Here is a 21,041-nt window from a genome sequence, read left to right on the forward strand (position 1 = left end):
CTTCATTGATGATGATGATGATATATATATATATATATATATATATATATATGTATATATAGCCATAAGGATTTGAGGTCAAAGGTTAGAAGAACTTAGTGTGTAGATTAAATGAAATTTTATATGGCTTAAAGCAAGCACTTGAGCAATGGTATCTAAAATTTGACAATTTTATTCATGAGCATGGATATAGTAGGTGCCATTTAGATCATTGTGTTTATTTTAAGAGGTTGGATGATGAAAGTTACATTATTTAATGTTTACATGTTGATGATATGCTTGTAGCTAGTTCCAATATGGATCACATTAAGGGCTTAAAATGCTAGTTAACACATGCATTTGCTATGAAGAATTTGGGGGTAGCAAAAAAAATCGTTGGTATGAATATTTGTAGAGATAGGAAGAACAAGAAATTTACATTATCTTAGACTTATTATATTTCAAAGGGGCTGCAACATTTCTCTATGGAGAATGCTAAAGCTATCAACACACCTTTACCTAGTCATTTGACGTTGACTAAGGAGATGTGTCCAAAGACATCAGAAGAGGAGGATAGTATTTCCAAGGTACCTTATGCTTCAACTATAGAAAGCTTGATGTATTCTATGGTATGTACAAGGCCATATGTTGCACATGAAATGGGAGTTGTCAGAAGGTATATAAGGCATCGAGGGCTTGAGCATTCAAATACAGTTAAATGGATTCTCAAATATTTGAAATGAACATCCAGTAAGTGTTTACATTTTGGGCATCTACTACTAATTTATAGGGTTATGTTGACTCATATTTTTTAGGAGATATTAATACTAGGTGGAGTACTACATGTTATGTATTTACTCTTGGTGGGGCAACAGTGAGTTGGGTTTATAGGTTATAGAAGGTGAATGCTTTATCTCTTATAGAGGTAGAGTATGTTACTACTACAGAGGTAATCGAGGAGATGATATGGTGTTAATTCTTCGTAAAAGAATTAGGACACCCTCAAAAAGATAATTATTTGTTTATAGATAATAAAAGTGCCATTCATCTTGTGAATAATTTTTCTCTACAATCAAAGAGAAAACCCATACAATTGTGGTACCATTTTATTTGGTCAATTTTGGATGATGGATAGTTAAATCTTGACAAGATACATATAGATGACAATCTAGTGCATATGTTTACAATGGTAGTGACAAGGGAGAAAATGAACTCCTCTTCATATTTGGTTGGTCTTCTAGATTGAACATAATAAAATAACAGTAGAGCCTAGGGTAGTTTGATCTAGTGGGAGCCCCATGTGGTAGCGATATTGCTACAGGATCATCCTCCAAGTGGGAGATTGTTCTTTAGTGTGGAGCTTGATCAATCCACAAGTGGGAGATTATTAGTTTTTGGTCACTGACCAAGGAAGTATTGTACATACTTCATACTTTATAAAAAAATCAGGTTGTGGCTGATTTTGTGGCCGATGTATGGATGACATGTGGCCAACATTTTGTAACCCTAAAGTGGTAAAAAGATACTTTTATAAGAGGACTTAGGGTTAGGTATCTTTCATAATGTGTGATGCAAAAATTACTTCTTGCAGTAGTATTGAACTATAACAGACTACAAATTGTAATTAGGTTGTAATCATTGGATCATAATGACATTGGACTTGTTGTTTGGTGGATGTAGCCAAGGGTTTGGTGAACCATGTTAAATCTTAGTGTCTTATGTTCTTTTTTTTTTGATTCAGTATGTTTTAATATTGTTTATATTTGCATGTAATTGTTATTTATGTCTATGGTTAATCCTAACTTCTAGGCTAGCTAGGATTTTGATCTTGTGAGATTTTGTAGAATACTATTGTAATTTCTTATGTATTTGGTCATAATCCGAAAGTCTTTAGAGCCGAGCATGTGGGATGTAAATCTTATGATTATATTATAAGAGTTGGTATTATTTGCATCTAAACCTCTATGTTATTGTTATTCTTCTCCTGTGTGGTTATTTTCTAGGGGCTAGAGCATCTTCTTTGGGGATTCTCCTATCTTGCACTACATAAAGTGGTATTAGAGCACAATTATTCTTGAGTGTGTAGATAGATCAATGAACATGAGGTAGTTTGCACCAGGACATTGAAATTGGAGGAGTTGATTTGAGAAGATCTTGATTTGGTGGTGGATTTTTCTTTATGAAGTCCTATATATCTTTGCTGATAGGTAGTAGATCACGATTCTAACTTACAATTGTAGAGGACTTGTAGATGGATCGATGATCGTTAAGATGGAAATTTGATCTTGTTGACTAAAAGTTTGATTTGGCTTATTATTGTTAAGATCTTGGATTTATTATAGGGTGTTTACCAAGTTTTGGGACAATGCCTCTAAGAATATTGGACCTTGTGATGATTGTAGGTCTTTGTGATGTGGTGGAGAGAAAGATTTCATATATTTCTTCTCAGTTTGAAGCTAGATTGAATGATCAATTTAAGGAATGGATAGTTGAATTTCATAGAGATTTATGGAGTTGGTGTCTACTAATCTGGAAGTGAGCTATCTAGCCATTTAGAAGACATTTTCAAGAGAGAAGAGAGCATGGAAAGGTTGAGGTGGAAGTTAGTTTTATTGAGTAGTTTATGGAGTCTAAGGTGAAACTCCCAGAGCAACTTGTAGATGTTGTTGAAAGATTCCTAACCTTGTTAATGCTAGGATGAAGACTTATGTTCATGATAAGTTGGTTGTGCCTAACATGGAAATTATAGAGTACTTAGTCATGGATAATCAAGTTGTTGTGCATGTGGAGCTAGATTTTGCTAGTGCATATTCACTAGTTTCTGGTGTGGTTAAGGATCTACATGATATTGTGGATCTATATGTTCTTGATTTCCCTCTGGTTGATTTTGCTAAAGATTTACATGTTTCTCTTATTGTGGGTTTGACATTACATGTTGTTGACATGGGTTTCATGTAACTTGAGGATGTTATAATGACTATTTGTGATCAATTGCATAGATTGTTGGTGAAGCATTATGTTTAATTATATACAAACTTTATTTATAGAGGGCTTTGGAAACCTCTAGATATCACTAGTCATAGTTGAATTTTAATTTTGAATTCTAGCTACATTCACCTACTTCTACCTACATGTGGGTCCTTCCTTTCCAAAGCACCTACATGTGGTAGGTGGATGCACCCACATACTAGAACACACTAGCAATAATTTATACTTTTGTATTTCTATGGTAGAAATTGCCACACAACTCTAAAAATTTTCAACCCTCCCACCTAATTTCTATAATTAATAAATGTTACATCAAGAATACCCAATTGTTCTCACAAACATTCAAAGTTACTCTTTGGTAATGCCTTAACAAAAATATCTGCCAATTGTTCTTTTGATTTATAGAATTCACGTTAGATTTCTTCATTAATAATGCTAAGTTTCTGGAATAGATTGTGTAGAGATTTTTCATCAACGTTTCGAATCACACTATGTGATCCATCATCAGGAAGAGAGAGCAAGAGGTGTCAAACAAGAGGTGTAGAGATTTCTTCATTATTGACCAATTCCCTGATGAAGTGATACCTTGTATCAATATTTTTTCTCCTTATGTGAAATACATGATTCTTGGATAATGCAATTGCTATTTTTTTATCACAAAGGATTGGTGTTGGTTCTTCTTGATGATGGTGAAGATTGAGCAAAACTTGATGCATCCATACTGCTTGACATGATGTGGCAGTGACAGCTACATATTTTTCTTTAGCTGATGAGATAGTAATTATAGACTACTTCTTTGATGACCATTATACTTCTCTTGATCCAAGGTGAAAGATATATCTAGAAGATTTATTTTCTTGTCATCAATGCTACATGAAAAATCATTTTTAGTGTAACTGATTAAACCAAAATCATTAGCTTTGGAGTATAGGATTTTGAATATCCCATTGTTCTTGCAACATATATCAATATCCTTTTTCCAACTTGCTAGTGATAATTTCGTGGTGACTCCATGAACTTGAGATCAAACTTACACCATACATAATCTCTAGCCTTGTGGTTGTCATATACATTAAACTTCCAACAAGTCTTTTGAACATATTTGGATCAAAACTTGAGGCATTCTCTTCTTTACATATTTTTGTTCCTATTGCAACTGGAGTTGATACTAGATTACAATTTATCATTTTAAATCTCTTCAAAACCTCCTTTATATACTTGGATTGATAAATGAATATAACTTTGTCACATTGAATAACTTTAATACCTAAGAAATATCTCATCAACCCCAAATCTATCATTTCAAATTCTTTCATAATTTTTCACTTGAACATGTCTATTGATATATTTCTAGTGAATATCAAGTCATCAACATACTAACACACAATCAAAATCTGACCTTCATAATTAGTCTTAATATACAATGTGGGACCACTATTCCTTCAATTGAATTGTTTACTTATCATGTCTGAATCAATCCTCTTATACCAAGCCCGAGGCACTTGTTTCACACCATAAAGTGCCTTATTAAATTTATATACTTTGTTTTCATGCCCACTAAATTCATAACCAAGTGGTTGTTTAACATTGACCTCTTCATTAAGAAGACCATTCAAAAATTTTGATTTTACATCCATTTGATAAACTTTCCAATACTTTTACATTCATTTGATACACATTCCAATAATTTTTGATTTTACATCCATTGGTCCTAAAGTGACATTTTTGTGAAAATAAGCTACCCATATGTTAGCATAACATGTTAGGGGCCTAACTTTGACCATTTTAGTGGTTAGCTAGCCTAAGGGGCCCCTTAACCAATGCATTCTTCCACCAATTCGAAATTTTGGGTTTTCCCATGAGTGTACCTACACACTTCCACTTGGTCAAAGTTCCTTTTTGGAATGTACGACAATGTAAGAAACAGTGGGCTAGATGTTTCTACCGAAAATAGGATAGTAGAAAGTATTTTTAGTGAACTTTGACAAACTAGTGGGCTGTTCACCCACTCTCTAAGTTTAGAGACAATTAGGGTTTGGAAAGGAAAAATACTAAGGAGAAGGGAGCTCTACTAGAACTATCATTTTTCCTTTGGCTTGGACCAAGGTTGGTGCCCATGCCATAACACTCATTGCACTTGCTTAATGGTGTTGATGGAGTATGGGCTCCATTGAAGCCATCTACCTTGTTTGTTATTATGGGAGGTATAAGTGTATTAATGTGACGAGGAGGATTTATTTTGATAGCCTTGAAGAGGTGTTATGCAAATTAAACATGTATATATGTATATTCATATGGAATTATCCTCTTTGGAGAGCCCACCTTCACCCATTATTTTACAATTCCAATGGTGAATCATTGTGTTAAACCTTGGAGGTTTTGTATATGTATTGTGATGTTATGTTGTATGCATTGTTAGCTACTTGAGTGTAAATCATTTGATTCTTTTTTCTCTAGCTTGATGGGTGGCTTCTTAGAAGCTTGGGTAAAAGCACAAACCTATGTCACCTTTTATAAAGAAACGAGATATTAGAATGCGACAGTTCAACATTAATGACCAAAAAAATGGTATTTGTGTTTAGAATATGAAGATGATGTAAAATAATGAAATGTGTAGAATTGGATGCCTATAATTTTTATAATTTTTTTGAGAAAGAATTTATTCATTTTTTAAAAATTTGATGTCCCTTTTTGAACTATGAAAAATATAAGGTGTAGTACCCATCAAAAAAGTATATGAAAATCATCTATATTTGTTCTAATTTGAAATATCTTATAGATGACATGTATAGCTAGGGAACACAAAAAGAAATTATTATTTTTTATGTATATTTTCTTTGTTATAAATACTAAAGTTTGACCTTATCAAAATCTAACAATTTTTTCCTCCTGTCAAAACTTCCCTATCAAATCTATACCTTCTTGAAAAAAAATTACATATTCATGAAAAAGGATTCTCTCCTCTAGAGATGAATATGATTTTTTAAATTTTTTTGGTGTGATTTGCTATTTTATTTTTTTATTTTTTGAGGGAGCATCTTTTGAAATGTTGAAATATTGACTTATAATATTTTGAGATTATAGCATATTATAACTAATCAAAATACTCAAAAAATTATATAATGATGATATTGAATATGAGATCTATAAAAGGGTATTTTTAATTTTTGAAAAAAATTGAGTTTTGATAGAGAAATGAGATTTGACCAAAATAGGTTTTGGTATCCTAAATGGCGACATAGATCTATGCTTTTACCCACCTAGGATAGGAGGTGAGCCTCCATGGTTCTTGTGGTAAATGACTTTTTGGGTTTTGTTCTTTTTGATTCATGAAAGAAGTTATGGATTTTCCCTACATTGGTGAAGCAAAAGATGTGACAATATGTAGTGTATTTAGAAGGAGCATTCTTCCTTCAAGCCATTATGTATTGAGTTGTGATAACCAAAGCACCCATTATTGTTTTATGTATTGTATTGTGAAAGAAATATCATAATGTCATGTACATTATTGTAGATATAGATTTATAAATGAATTTGGTTACTATCATTAGCATGGTAAGATTTAATGTTTTGTGTTTAGTTGCATTGATATGGAAAATAGATTTATCATAGTAGTTTTAAATGAGGTAAAAAGAGTTTCATGTAAAGGAATAGTCATTGCTTTGATGTCCATGTAGTGATTATGTAAATAAAGAGTTTATTCTCATGTTGATTTATGAATCAAAAAAATAGATATGTTAGAAATAGTAGACCACCAATATAACTGAAAGGGTTGGGGGTGGGGGAGGGGGCGTGAATCAATTATATACCAATATTAAACAATTCTTGATTATTGAACCAAAGTAAACAACAATCATAAAGAAATGCACATTAAAAATTACATTAGATATATTGACTAGGGAAACCCTTGATTAGAGGGAAAACCACAGTGGGAATGATGCCCACAAAATAATGTACTAATTTGAATATTCCTTGTTAAAGGATGGGACCTATTAGGAGTGTGTTACAACACTTAGTAGAAAGAGTACCTGTTAGGAGATGTTGAATGCTTGTTAGGAGATTCGAACCCTGTTAGGACTTGTAGAAGGTAGCTGAACCCACTGTCCGAATAGCTCTAGGATCATATCAATGAACCCACTATCCAATTGATCTTGGTACTATTCCTTTTAGAATAATAGATGTGAGACAATATTTTGCTTCTTCCTTTGTCAAGTACATTGGACTTCTTCAGATCATGCAATCAGATTTTGAACTCTGAACCCATCAACATTAACCCTTGAGCTCACTTACACACATTAGAAGATTACCCTGCTCCTCTACTTCACAATTCACAAGTCTTCTCTGCTTCTCTATTTCAATTATGATGTCTAAAACTAAGAAAACATAATTGGTTTTCCACTATTGAGCTATCCAAACTTGTGTAAATAAAAAATATCATTATAAAGATTGTAATAGTTTTCAAAGTGTCGCCACATTTATCAAAATTATGTACACTCATAAAAAAAAATTGTGCTAATGCAAAAGTGTACAAATAGTCCTAGAGACATGAAAATTGAATACTCTTTGAAGTTTGCAATACTCTATTTTAAAACTTCAATAGAATCCTTTACCTTCTTGCTATTGAGCTCCACTCATTGAAACCCTACAAACTTCTCACACCAAGGTCACTTGGAATAATCATTGGTAGATCCTTGAAAATTTAATTCAAAAATCCTTTTAACCATGTAGGGTGTGAACTCCAATCACAAGATTATACTAGTTTTAAATCAATGGTCCATTATCAATTTCCCCCAAAATGATAACTTGAAATGTAGAGAAGATCCGATGAATTGAGTGTACATAAAAAGAAAGACCTACAGTAATGATGAGTAATAGGAGTAAATTTAGGTAGCTAGGGAGATATAACAATCACACCATTTGGCTCAACTTCCTATGTTTGAGAATAGTTTAAGTAGGTTCTCATTTCATGTATATATGTTCTTTATGCAAGTTAAAACCTTTATTGATTCCTACCACTTTGTGGTGCCCTTGTATTTAGGTGGAATTTTATGTCAAAAAGTATATCTTTTGAATTGAGTTTGCAAAATTTAATGCATGCTCCTCATTCTCTTTCTTGATTACACAAACACTATCTCAACATCAAGGCAAAAACTAACAAACCTGTGAACTCGTCAAGACTTGAATTCATTCTCTCCATATTCTCTCCCACTCCCATCCCCTTCTTTACTTTCTTATTTCCTCTTTCTCTTTGGCCCTTCAAACTTTTTGTGAGATGTTGAACCAATGTACAAAGTCAGCAAACTCATGAACCTGTTGACATGGAAAATTTCCACTGCCTTGTCTCTTGCCAACATTATAGTTCTTCTTCACTTTGTGTCACACCTCCTATAGGTGTGAACTTGTAAAACTGCTTAACCTTATATATATTCTTCCTTTTTTGGTTGTGGGAGGCCAGAGAAGTTTGTCAATTTCTCAAATTTTTTATTTGAACACAAAAGTAATTCAATTTTTTAGTTTGATAATTTGGTTAAGTAGCATAAGAAAAGACATACATAATTTAGTGATGCCTGAACATAGGTTGAAAATATAATCAAATTAGGAATAATTGATGGGTTGAAATAGGGAAATGAAAACAAAAGTTAGAGGACTCAAGTAATATTAAACACATTAAAGTGGAGTTCTCATAGGAAGACGGTTGGTTAAGATTTGAAAACCTGATCTACAGTAAAGATCAGTTGTAGGCATTTGTTTTAAACTTAGGAAAAGTTAAAAGGTCATTAGTTAGTTTGGTGATATGTTGTTAATAGATTTTATTGTGTGACAATTTTTGTATTAATGTTTTAGATTGTATTTTATGATCCATGAACAAGATGAAGTAGTGCATAAGAAAAAGGATAAAATGAATCATCTTAATGAGGGATTTCAAAGAGTAATCTGGAGTATTTATGCAAAAACTCTCACATAAACAAATTTTTAAAACCTAATGTCATCAAATGATATAATTATAAAAAATTTAACACAACCATATGATGAGAAAAGGTTTTTGAATCCTTACCAATCTTTGAAGCCATAGTGGAAATTCTATAGTTTCTCACTTGCATGCACCATTAGCCCCTCCTTCATCTTTGCTAGATTTTATTCCTTATCTTTCATCACTATATTTATTAATTTTTTGGTATAATGGCTGTAGAAAATCCTATTTTAAGGTAGCTCTAGGAAGCTCATTATCTGTCACTTTATTTGTTACACCCTTTCAATTATTAGATATGACATCTTTTGTGGTTTTTATTGACCATTTAAAGCAAGATCATATAATTTATGGAATTTAGCTCCAAACACATATCCAAGGAAAAATTACTTATGACTATTCACGTTCATCTTTCTTTTCTCATCAGACATGTGCTTAGATGTTGGACACAGAAAGGTGCATTTCTATTGGTCTAATTTGGACACATAAAGGTGAGTTTTAATTGTGCATACATGTTGGACACATTATCCCAATTAAACTACTTCTAGAGTTTTTCCAATCACTGGCTTGATTGGAACTCTATTTCCAAGGTTTGGGGTTGAAGCAATTGCATCAACCTATATAATATTTGATAGTATAAGATAGTTCAACATATTCATTTCTTGTTCACTAGCACTTGGCTTTTCTATTCAACACCTCCATTTTGTAATGGGTTGTACATAGATATCCATTGTCTTTTAGTACCCACAACAAAATTTAGATTGTTCAAGTGTTGTTGAGTTGTACTCTCTACCATTGCCACCCACTTGAACCTATTTATGCAATTTTTCATTTATTTCTTTGAAGATTCTTCAAGTGCTTGAACTTGTCAAAGATTTTTAAGTTTATGTAGTTAAAAATATGATAAATTTTAAAAATAGTAAGTATGATGCATTCGATAACTTTTTAGGGTGTAAATTGCAATTTTTTTTAGAAATAATGACATTAAGAAGGAATTGATCATCAACTATACTCCATACAAAAATGGAGTGGTTAAAAGAAAATTAGAGGCATTGTTGAGATGTCAAGGAGCATAATAAAAGAAAAGAGATTCCAAACTGTATATTGAGGAGAGGTTGTAGTAAAAAATGTATATTTGGTAAATAGGTGTCCAACAAAGGAAGTTTGTGATAAGATTACTCTTATGGCATGGTCAAGATATAGATGGATAGTTGACCACTTGTGGGTGTTTAGGTCTATAGCATATACATGCATGCCAATAAAGAAAAGAAAAGAAAATTGATGAAAAGGGCATGAAGTGAATCTCCACTAGTTATATTTCATAATCAAATGTATAGATTATATAACTGGGTTGCTAAGATCATCATTTCAAGAGATGTGGAGTTCAATGAAAATGAGTCATGGGATGGCTCAGTGGATAAAAATTTAAGCACTTTAAGTGAACTAACTATTATTATGTAAGAAGAAGAGATATTTTGGTATGTTTGATATTGTGCCAAAAGCTAGAGCTATCAATGAACATTACAAACACTAGACTTACCTAGATCCACAAGAGGTAGTTAAGCCATATTGTGAATCCTAAAGGAGGTGCTAACCATCAAGTCAACAATCTCCCTCTCCACATTGATTGAGGGTTTTGCACCAAAAAAAATGTAGACCTCTCGAGATTCAGATCCGTGACCCAAAGCTATGATACCAATTATTGGTTTGTTTGTCGCTATGCCAAAAGCTTAAGCTATCAATGAACATAAAAAACACTAGACTTACCTAGATCCATAAGAGGTTGTTAACCTATGTCATGAATCATAAAGGAGGTGCTAACCACCAAGTCAATAGATTTGTCATCAATAAGATGAAGGAGTGCTAGGTACACATATCTATAGACAACTTTGGGTAGCTCCTAAAATAATAGGCCAAAAGACAAGAAACTAGAAATAGTTAGAGAATAAACTCTTGGTATAGCTTGGATACAATAATACCAATAGTAGTAAGATTTTAGATGCTACTTTCACATCCCTATTGCCAAGAAATACTAAGAGTTTATAAGAAATACACCAAGATGAAAGGTGTGAAGAAGATTTTGATGAGACTGTAAACTTTGCATCATTTTATTATAGTGATCCTATTTATTTTGAGGAAGATGTGAAAGAAGAAAAATGATTTAAGGCCATGGATGAGGAAAAAGTGCAATAAAGATAAATGAAACATGCGAGCTAATTGAGTTACCTACAAAGAAAAAAATTATTGGAGTAAAATGGGTTTATAAGACCAAGTACAATATTGAAGGAAAAATAGATAGTCATAAGACACGATTGGTAGTCAAGGGGTATAAAAGGTAGTTTGGTAGAGATTATGATGAGGTATATGCTCCTTTCTCAAGAATGGAAACCATGTATGTTGTCATAGCAATTGAAGCCCAATAGAAATGTAAGGTATTTCAAATGGATTTGAAGTCTTCATTCTTGGAGTGCTAATAGAAGAGCTATATGTAGAGCAACCACAATAGGATTGACTCATATTTGATTAGCAATAGATTCATAAAAAGTGATGGTTAGCCCATTTTTTACATCAAGGTAGCTTCAATGAAAAAGTATTAATTATTGTTTTATATGTAGATGACTTAATATTTATGTGGAAAAATGATTTCCTTAGTTTTGATTTCAAAGAGGTCGTGAAAAGTGAATTTTAAATTATATATTTAGGTCTCTTGAAGTATTTTCTAGGAATAGAAGTAAAACAAATGTGGGATGGAATTTTTATGCCTAAAAAAAAAAGCAAATGAGATCATGGAGAGATTTAAATGATTTCATGGAAGAAGCAAGAACATTGAAATAAGGTATCATTTGATTAGAGAGAAATTTAAAAATGGTGAAATTAAAATGGAGTACTGCAAGTATAAGAAACAACTAGTAGACATATTCACAAAGCCATTGGGAATCGAAAATTTTGTGCACCTAAGAAAAAATTTAGAAGTACTTGATTTAGATCAACCTTGATCTTGTCCTTTGTTGCCTAAAGACAAAGGGGGATTGTTGAAATTTTAAATATAATTCTTGTTCATCCTAGGCTATTGCCACACCTCCCTACCTGTTGTTTCCACTTTTGAAGTGTAGACAGTTATTGCTAAAAGGAAGTAAGTAAAGGTTTAAATTTAAGAGAATGTAATCAAAAAAATTCTACTGACAGTGGCCCAAAAATCATGCATTTATTTTTGGTACTTGTGAGTTTGAATTTTGAAATGTGTGTAGATTTTTTTAGTGGCAACCAAAAAAAGGATCATGAAATGTTTCTTATTCTCATTTAGTTATTTTGTGAGCAACTACAAAAGGGAGTCTTTCAGATTTTATTCTCTATGTGTGACAAACATTTTTATTGCAAAAATAATTTGATGTTTATCTTGGTGAACAGTGATTGTTCTACTCATTTTTTTCTAAGTTGTGGACAGCTCTAGGTAGATTGTATGTAACCTTAGATTGCTAAAAGTTTAGTTTGTGAACATCAGTAGTAGTTTTCAGGTTAATTATTTTATGAAGTTGTAGAAATGGTTTCCATGTTTGTAATATTTTATTTTCAGATTTAGTCAATACCAATAAAGATAATCTTGCATGCCTCCAGACATTGTTTTATTCTCTCAATTTTTTTTGATTCCAGTATACTCTTTTTGTTAGAAAAAATAGAGCTACAAACTCTATTGTTTCTTTAATATTTGGAGATTTTATATGCTTGACACTATCTTGGATAGAATTAGATTCACAAAATTCAAATATTAATTGGAGGAAGATACTAAAATTTCTCTCTACCTTTCTGTAGCTTGCACATGCTAAAATAGACATGGAGTAATGTCAAAGGATGCTTACTAATTTGATTTGATTAGAAATCATTATAATTGTATAAAGGCCTAAGATGAGTTTCAATAATAATATTAAAAAAAATATTTTCATGAACTGTGATATATAAGAATAATCATTCATCCCAAAGTAAGTGCCCGTTTTACTAAACTTATTTCTCTGATGGGTGAATTTAATGATTTCTCAATTAACAGTATAATATTCATCTCACTATCCCATATTATATTTTAACAAAGAAGTCATGGTCAAACCATCCCTATCAAACTATATCAAATAATACTATCATTTAATGTTTCATAAACAAAATAAATTACTCTCAATCATGTGCAAAGGACCACAATGAAAAAACTTATCCACTCTATCCCTATTTCACTCACACGTTGCATGGAGAAAAATACATGAAAATGTTTAATTTAAGCTATATGGCATTCTACAACTATATATTATTACATAGACATAAGAATGGGGTATGTAATCTATTTTACAAATTGGCTCAAGGAAGAGCATGAACAAATCAATTGAGTAGACTCAAATCTACCAATGACATTTGGAAATATTCCTTACTTGTAATGTAAATTACCAATATTAAATAAATTTACTTGTAATTTATTTACCGATAGAGAAAAAATTGTTAAAAAAATGAGAAGAGGGAAAAATAGAGTACACTAATTTGTATACAAGTCAAATTTAATTGTATATGCCAAAATATGTAGACTAAATCGTTTAAAAAAATCAATAGGTACAATAAATCCTTAAATGAAACTCAATAAGTAGGCAACAATTTGTTGCAAAATGAGGAAATATGGAACTACTTTGTGAGGGTGTGGTTGAGCAGTTACATTGAAGTGGTGAAAGGTCGCCACTCCATGGTTTATGCTAAGTTTCCTAATTCTTGGTCCAAAGGTGAGGTCACCATAGGTAGTGTGAAGTTTGTGGCGACTCTCAAATTGATTGGTGAGATGACATGCTTGAGCTATGAAGGGGAGAAGGTGGAGAGGAAAGGTGCAAGAGATTATAGAAAATTCAAACACATGTTTTTTTAAGGTACAAAATAGATCGTCAATATTTAGTCTAGTAATGGGTACTATTGCACTTCTTTCCCTTGCCCCTTTGCAATTGTTTTCCTTTGTGTTATGTATTATTTCACCTTAGAAGGGAAATTTACTGGACTTATCATGGCTATCACTTCTCGCTCCTAAACATGTTAAGACATGGTTAAAGGATTGGCATTCCTTTCCTTTTGTTTTCCTCTCTCACCAATAGTATTAAAATTAGGGATAATGCTCCCATTCACTAGATTTCAATTTTCATGCTCTACCACCATGCGTTATTCCATCACTTAAGCTTAGGTAGGCATCTTACTCATAAAGAGAGCTCTCCAAAACCCCTAAAACATCTATAGTTATTGAAGAAATTAAGCTAGATAATGAATAAGAAGCCCTCATCTTGAGCCTGGAGAGTCGATTAATCCCAAGAAAAGATCTATAAATGTGTAGGGTAAAACCAAAACCCTTGAAGCATCCTTTTTGTTGGAAACCCTCGCTAAAAAAAAAAATTCCACTAAATCAAACCATTTTGGTACCCTTTAAAAAAGTAAAATTCTTAGAGAATTTATTAAGGTAGATAAATAGGATTCTAAAGTTTCTAATAGGGAAGTTGGAGACAAGAATTTTAAATCTCAAGGGAACCATATTAAGACCAAATCTTGTGAATGAAAGTTAAGAAGAATAGGGTTTGAAAAGGGAAATAAGTACAAGGAAGAAAGTAGAGGGGAAAGTTGGGATAAAAATAAGGAGGACAACTATGATAGTGAGGTTGAAGAAATGCCTAAGAAAGTTGAGAATAGTTTAGTTGAGGAAGAATTCGAAGACAAAGGTGATGGGGAAGACTCATATGAGGTTGAGTAGGATTCCCAACAAGCTTGTATTGAGTTTTTTTTAGGGCTTGAAGTTGAGATCCCCCATGATGACAACTCTACTTGTGAACAAATATAAACTTCAAATATTATTACCACTAATGAGGAAGGAAAGGTTGAAAAGATGAAAATGGAACTAGAAGACCAAATTAAGGCCCATAATAAAAATAGTGGTGTCTTTGAGAAAAAAATTTAATAATGCTATCATTGGCATCAAAATGGGCATGGTCATCTCCACTTTATAAAGTGTCAAGAAAGAGATGATGTAGAGGGCTATGATCTTTGATACTAATATTGGACATAACAAACTCAAAAAATCTATAATGTATAGGAACAATATTTAACTGAAAATTAAAAGCATAAAGGATGTCCATGATTGGACTGAAGATCTTAGGTACTTGGTCAAGCACTGGGAGAGTATAAAGCTGACATAGCCTTCCTAGCCTTGGGTTTCCTATTCTCTATGTTTTTATATTTTCTTTATTCTCTTTAGCTTTGGTGTGGATTATTGTGCTCCTACCTATAATTTTGGGACACACTTTTAATATTGTTTTTTATAAGATAAATAGGTTTTACAGGGACCCTGAAACCCAAAAGTAATTACAAAGACAAGGCTGAAAATAAGCAAGAGAAGCCCAGCTAGAAAAAATAGGTCTTATGGCTGAAAATAAGCACGAGGCCTAGCCAACAATAGAGGCCAACAAAAAGGCCAGAAAAACAAATTATCTTTTATAGAACTAAGAAAAAGCCAGAACGAAAAGCCAAAAATGAAATTGCATAAAAACAAAAGGACAAAACAAGAGGGCTACTCTTCATTCTTCTTCTCAAGATCCTACATGGCCTAGGAAGCCTCATAAATCTTCTGGTGCTTCTCAGCCATCTGTTCCTAGACTTTCTCCATTTCCTGGTCAAAATTGGTAAAGGTGATATCAGTGGGCATATCATCATCTGACCTTGCTCTACCCCTGTCCTTTCCATTCTCACCATCTAGCAGACCTCTGTCTTTAAGCACACCGGTTAAGGAGAGAACATTGTTATTGATCAAATTAAGGAGGGAGATCATCTGACTAGCCAAATTCACACTTTTAATATTGTTATGTTTAAACTAAATTATATTAATCCACAATACTCTAAGACTCGGTTATTTTTGTGATTATCAGCAACAATTTGACTGTTTAGTAGTTATAAGTTTGGTGTTTAATTAAGTTCTGGTTGGTGGTGGTTCTCTAATGGTTTGTGTCAGTGATGGTCTTTTCTATATCTTCATTGTACTTGCCAAGCTTCTTCGTTCTTTTTGTGCCCTAGGTTAAAGACACTTTTCCTCTCTCTTTTAATAAAAAAATGAGGCAAACATCTCAAATTGTAGTACTTGACTCTTAAAGGAAAATTGCTAGTAAAAATTTGCAAAACAACTAGGCTTGTGTAGATACTCATTGTGTAACCTATGATTTTTTATCTCAAATGTTATGAATCATACTAATAAATCAACATGAAAAGAGGAGTTTTCACAATGGTTGTCTTATGTGCACTATTATTACAACTTCCAAAATAAACTAAATTTATATTTTGAGAAAAATTTAAACTAAAGCTTGAATTAGTGAATTAATTATACCTCACATGTTCTTTCAAATTTAATACCAAAACTACATCTAGAATCATATACCTTCACACTTCATAAGGTTTAGAATTGTTCATATTGAAAGGTAAATTGTAAGAAACGAAGATAATATTGATATAACCATTTATTATTGTCTAAATTCAGATGTCATAAAGAAAAAAGTTACAGGCATATACAGATAAATTTGAGTGTCTTAAAGAATAAAATTAAATAAATACCATTTTTAAAGTGTAAATTAAAATCATTGAAAGATTCACAATTTTCTATTTTCATGTAGGATATTGCTTGAACACTCTTACATATATGTTACTTGAAATAAAAATAATCTATTTAAAAAAAAAAAATCTAGCAAAGAAAATCCATTTGTAATATGATAAATAAATGCTTATGTTTCATTGATCTTCTCAGAGATCTAACTATGGCTTACCTAATTCATTTTTGGTGACCAAAGTGAAATAAATATTATCAAAACACAAATTAGTCATATTGAGACATTTTTAAAACTAAAACACATAAATCAAACCTGCAATATGACTTGGTGTGTGTTAAATCTATCTTGGTTGACCACTAAGAAGGTAACCCTTTTTAATTGGGGCAGACCCTCACATCAACTTAAAAATCAACTAAACTATTGAATTTTGCATCATAAGTTTGTACTAAAAACCATAACTAAAATCCAAATTGCATCATAGTCCATTGCAAATATGCCAAATCTCTTTAACATGTAGTTTAAACAACTTTTCTCAATTTGAATAAACCTTTTTCATTAAAGTATAATGTTCACTATAAATTAAGTCAAAACAACATTACATAGACTAAGCATCTCTCATAAAAGTAAGTGAGAAAACAAACATATCATCAAGTAGCCAAACAAATAGATAGGCATAATCCATTGAGATCTTTGACTAGGAACACATAATGAATAATGAAAAATGTTGAAGTAACATTCAAGGCCCTAAAATGTATGAGACACAAGGTTACGACACAATAAATTGTTTAAAGAAAGATGTTTGATAGAATTCTTCTAGTCTTAAATCATAATTGCAATACAATGAATCTTGTACCTGTCCAAATGATGACTAATATAACTTTTATGTTGTCTTTTACAGGTGGATGATTTCATTTAAAATTTATGCTCAACAACAATATAATTCTAAATAGCAACATTCCAAAAATTATATATTATTATTATTATTATATTTAAGTTTTATAATTCATTATGAAAAAGTAAAAATAAAAATGTTCAAAAGAACTATGCATTAAAATATTGACAGTCTATAAACTCTAATCATGAATTTTTACAAACATGTATTTGAAACTCTTACAATTGTATTCTTTGTATAAATAAAATTATAATTTACCAAAATAACATCACTTAAAACCCAAAAAATCAAATTATTATTATTTTAAACATTGTATTCAAATATTTTCATAACCTACAGGCGAAGTATACAAAAGATATTAGCTCACATGATTTACAGGATGTACATACAGTTGTCGTTCACAAACTTTTAGAATGCAGTTGTCGTTCACAAACTCGGCTTCTAAAAGATGTTTTTTGAGGTAAAAGTTAAAATAATAGTGATGTAGGTGACCAGAAGCAATACTAAATATGTCCGGCGGATCATCCTGTTTCTATGTCCTACGGAAAAAACCCAGTTTGGCCTAAAACCAAAAAAGCCCAACACCGAAAGTAAAAGCGGTACGCCCGGATAAAGAAACGATAAGAATACCAGATTGATCTCTTTTTGCCAAAGTGATCTATACATGGAGAAGGCTGGCTTATGAGTATTTCTCAAATCCTCATAATTAGGAGGCAGTATGATGATAATGGTAGCACTCACGAATGATGCTGTCGTCCACAATATGGAGACTATCAAGGTCCGCACGGACATATGGGATAAAATCGATCTTCTTTCAAAGTAACTGTCTCGAATAAGCTGTCTAACCAACCATGCAACAACCAGTGTAAAGGAAGTGGTGAATGCTGTGGTGTTAGAGAATAGAAAGAATTTGAAAAGACGATGAAATGCCATTTTGGCAGCTCCATAGTGTACACTGTTTTTGTCACCTTCAATTCCACCGGGAATTGTAAGGATAGCCGCAAATGTGACAGCAGCAATCAGTGATGCCACTACCGTGTGTGTATCCACAATATCTTTATATTCCCGCTGACGCGATTCAGAGGTGGTACTAGATTTTATGATATCTCTGTCTTCCCTTTTTTTTGAATCACAAATACTTCTATCATATTTTGGCTTGTGACTCAATCGAATACCTCCTACACTCTCCAATAGTTCTTCAATCCTGGCAAAATTGGAGTTGGGGTTGTCATTGGCTGCTGCAGATGCAATGTCAAGTGCAGTCATGTCATCACCGTTCACGCCATTCACGTCTACACCTTCCAATGAGATAAGGTATTCTACCACCTGCACATGTCCACAAAAATTATTGGACTGCTTAAATATCACATACTAAGATTTGATTTCTAAAATAAAAGTGTTAATAGTCAAAATTAACTTATTTGATTTCTAAAATAAAAGTATTAATAGTCAAAATTAACTTATTTTTCCAACCTGAATTTCTTCTTCCTAATGTATGATGTTTTAGAAGGACCCAAAATTATACTACATTATCTCTCCATCTATTTTTGAAAGAAGATATTAAAGTACAATCATTATTCATTTGATTAGACACCACTTATTTTATTCTTTGTGCCTACTCAACTTATGTGACATCAACAATCGTCGGTTGCGTATGAAGTGGCCTAGTACATATAACCAGGAACCTGTATTGATGCATCGGCGACCATTGAATTTGTATCAATCTTCCAGTTATTGAAGAAACTCGTCATTATTGAAAATCCATAATTATACAAAGGAAACGAAGTTGTTGCATAAAATGTTTCGGGAATCAGTTATGTAAAAAAATTTCCATTATCATTTTAGATCGTCTATCATCAAGATGAAAATGTACAACTGTAAAAGAAAATGTTTTGGATGACCCCTGAAAATGTTGTATTTGACTTGTGCAATGGGAAAATAAAGGCTTGCCATTGAATCCAAAACATTTGATACTTATTCTTTAATGTCAAATTTGATTTTATGATCTAATAGAAATCAGTTAATTTAATTTAATTAGAATTTCAAAAAATCTAGGAAAAAATCATACGACCTCTTTAACATTAACGTTGATTTTAGCTAATTGAACAATTAAGTGTTACAATATTAAATATGATTGGATGAAGGTGAGAATTTTTTTTAAATAACAATTTTTTTTCTAAATTTATATTTTTCAACTAAATACATTCATTAATCAAATAATCTATAAATGTGATAAGTTGAATTTTTTAGTGTATATATATATAACTTATGGGTTGAATATAATATAATGCATGATCTTGTACAATTTTATTTGTGTATGTTTCTATGTGTTGTTAAATACAAATAAGGTTTTGTTCCATTACTTGTACTTATTAGTGGGACTGAATTTAGAATCATTAAAAATTATTGAATAAACATGATGAATTTATTTTTTGACTTTTTGTCATTTCTACATATGTGAATGTGATCCATAACTCACGGATTTGATCTAGTACAATGTATAATCCTATATTTTTATTTCTCTAATTATTTATGTGTTATTTAATGTTAAGTACTAATGGTGTTCTCACAAATCTATGGGAGATTGTCAAATAAGGATTTATTCTCTTAGGTTGAACTTTTTTTAAACTAAAAGAGGGGTAAAAAATTTATTGAATATTAAAGAGAGCTGAACAACACAAGAAACAAAGAGAACTACATAGCTTTATCCTGGTCCACAAGTTGAACTAGCATCTAAGATAAATTAAGGGGAAGCATCCTAAAATCAAGAATGTTCCAAGCCGGCCCCTGCTCAGAGGCCCATTTAGCCAGACAATCAGCCACACCGTTCCACTTATGAGGGATATGCATAAAGGACACATAATTCAGAGAATTGCATAACTGAATGATCTGTTGAATAACCAGAGCCAAATGCCAATCCAGATGCACAAGGTTCCTATTATGTAATAAGTTCATAGCCACCTATGAGTCAGTCTCACAAATGATTCTTTGCCAACCACGTAGACAACATTGTTCCACTGCAACCAAGATAGTCAGGGCTTCCATGAGGTTATTAGTATGGTAACCCTTGTATATAGAAGACAGAAACTGGATATCACCAGAACTATCATGCCCAACTACCCCAGTACTAGCCGGACCAAGATTTCTTCGAGAAGAACCATCAATGTTGATTTTAAGAGTGCCCACCTTAGGAGGAGACCAACATCACTGAAGATTAATACGCTGGAAGTGTTGCTTAGCTCTATTCCTAGAGCGGGTGTAGGGGATCGAGGGAGTGCAAACCTGAAGAGGAAAGGAGAGGCGAGAGTAAATACCAGCATCAATAGGATCCAAACCCCCACCGATGTCACATTTAGCAAGGAGTATTTCCTAAAGAGAATTAACAATTCTCCCCCATAGGTGCCTAAGCTCAAACTAAAAATCATGAAAGATCCTCCTATTCCTCTCAAGCCAAACATGCCATAAAATAAGGGAAGGGCCGTTAGTCCATGCAACTTGAAGAAAAGAAGTCTTGGAAGGGGAATGGCGCAAATGGTCCTAGAATTCAAACAAAGAGGACACATGCCAGCATGTGCATCCCAACACACTCCACCAGAGGTGCCAAATCTATTTGGCAAAGGGG

The 21,041-nt window shown here is 32.3% G+C and overlaps 1 protein-coding gene across 1 annotated transcript; it reads right to left on the minus strand.

The window, feature by feature from the left end:
* Positions 1 to 17,981: 17,981 nt before the first annotated feature.
* On the minus strand, positions 17,982 to 19,170 carry LOC149558222 (ankyrin repeat-containing protein ITN1-like). The gene is made up of 3 exons (XM_089830686.1): positions 19,105 to 19,170; positions 18,161 to 18,745; positions 17,982 to 18,077 (listed from the first exon to the last, which is right to left on the minus strand). The coding sequence occupies exons 1-3, from the start codon at positions 19,168 to 19,170 to the stop codon at positions 17,982 to 17,984; spliced, it is 747 nt and encodes a 248-aa protein (XP_089686812.1).
* Positions 19,171 to 21,041: the final 1,871 nt, after the last annotated feature.

The sequence above is a fragment of the Cupressus sempervirens genome, chromosome 5, assembly GCF_028749045.1.
Source record: "Cupressus sempervirens isolate cs-2001-9-10 chromosome 5, ASM2874904v1, whole genome shotgun sequence".
Classification (NCBI taxonomy): Eukaryota; Viridiplantae; Streptophyta; class Pinopsida; order Cupressales; family Cupressaceae; genus Cupressus; species Cupressus sempervirens.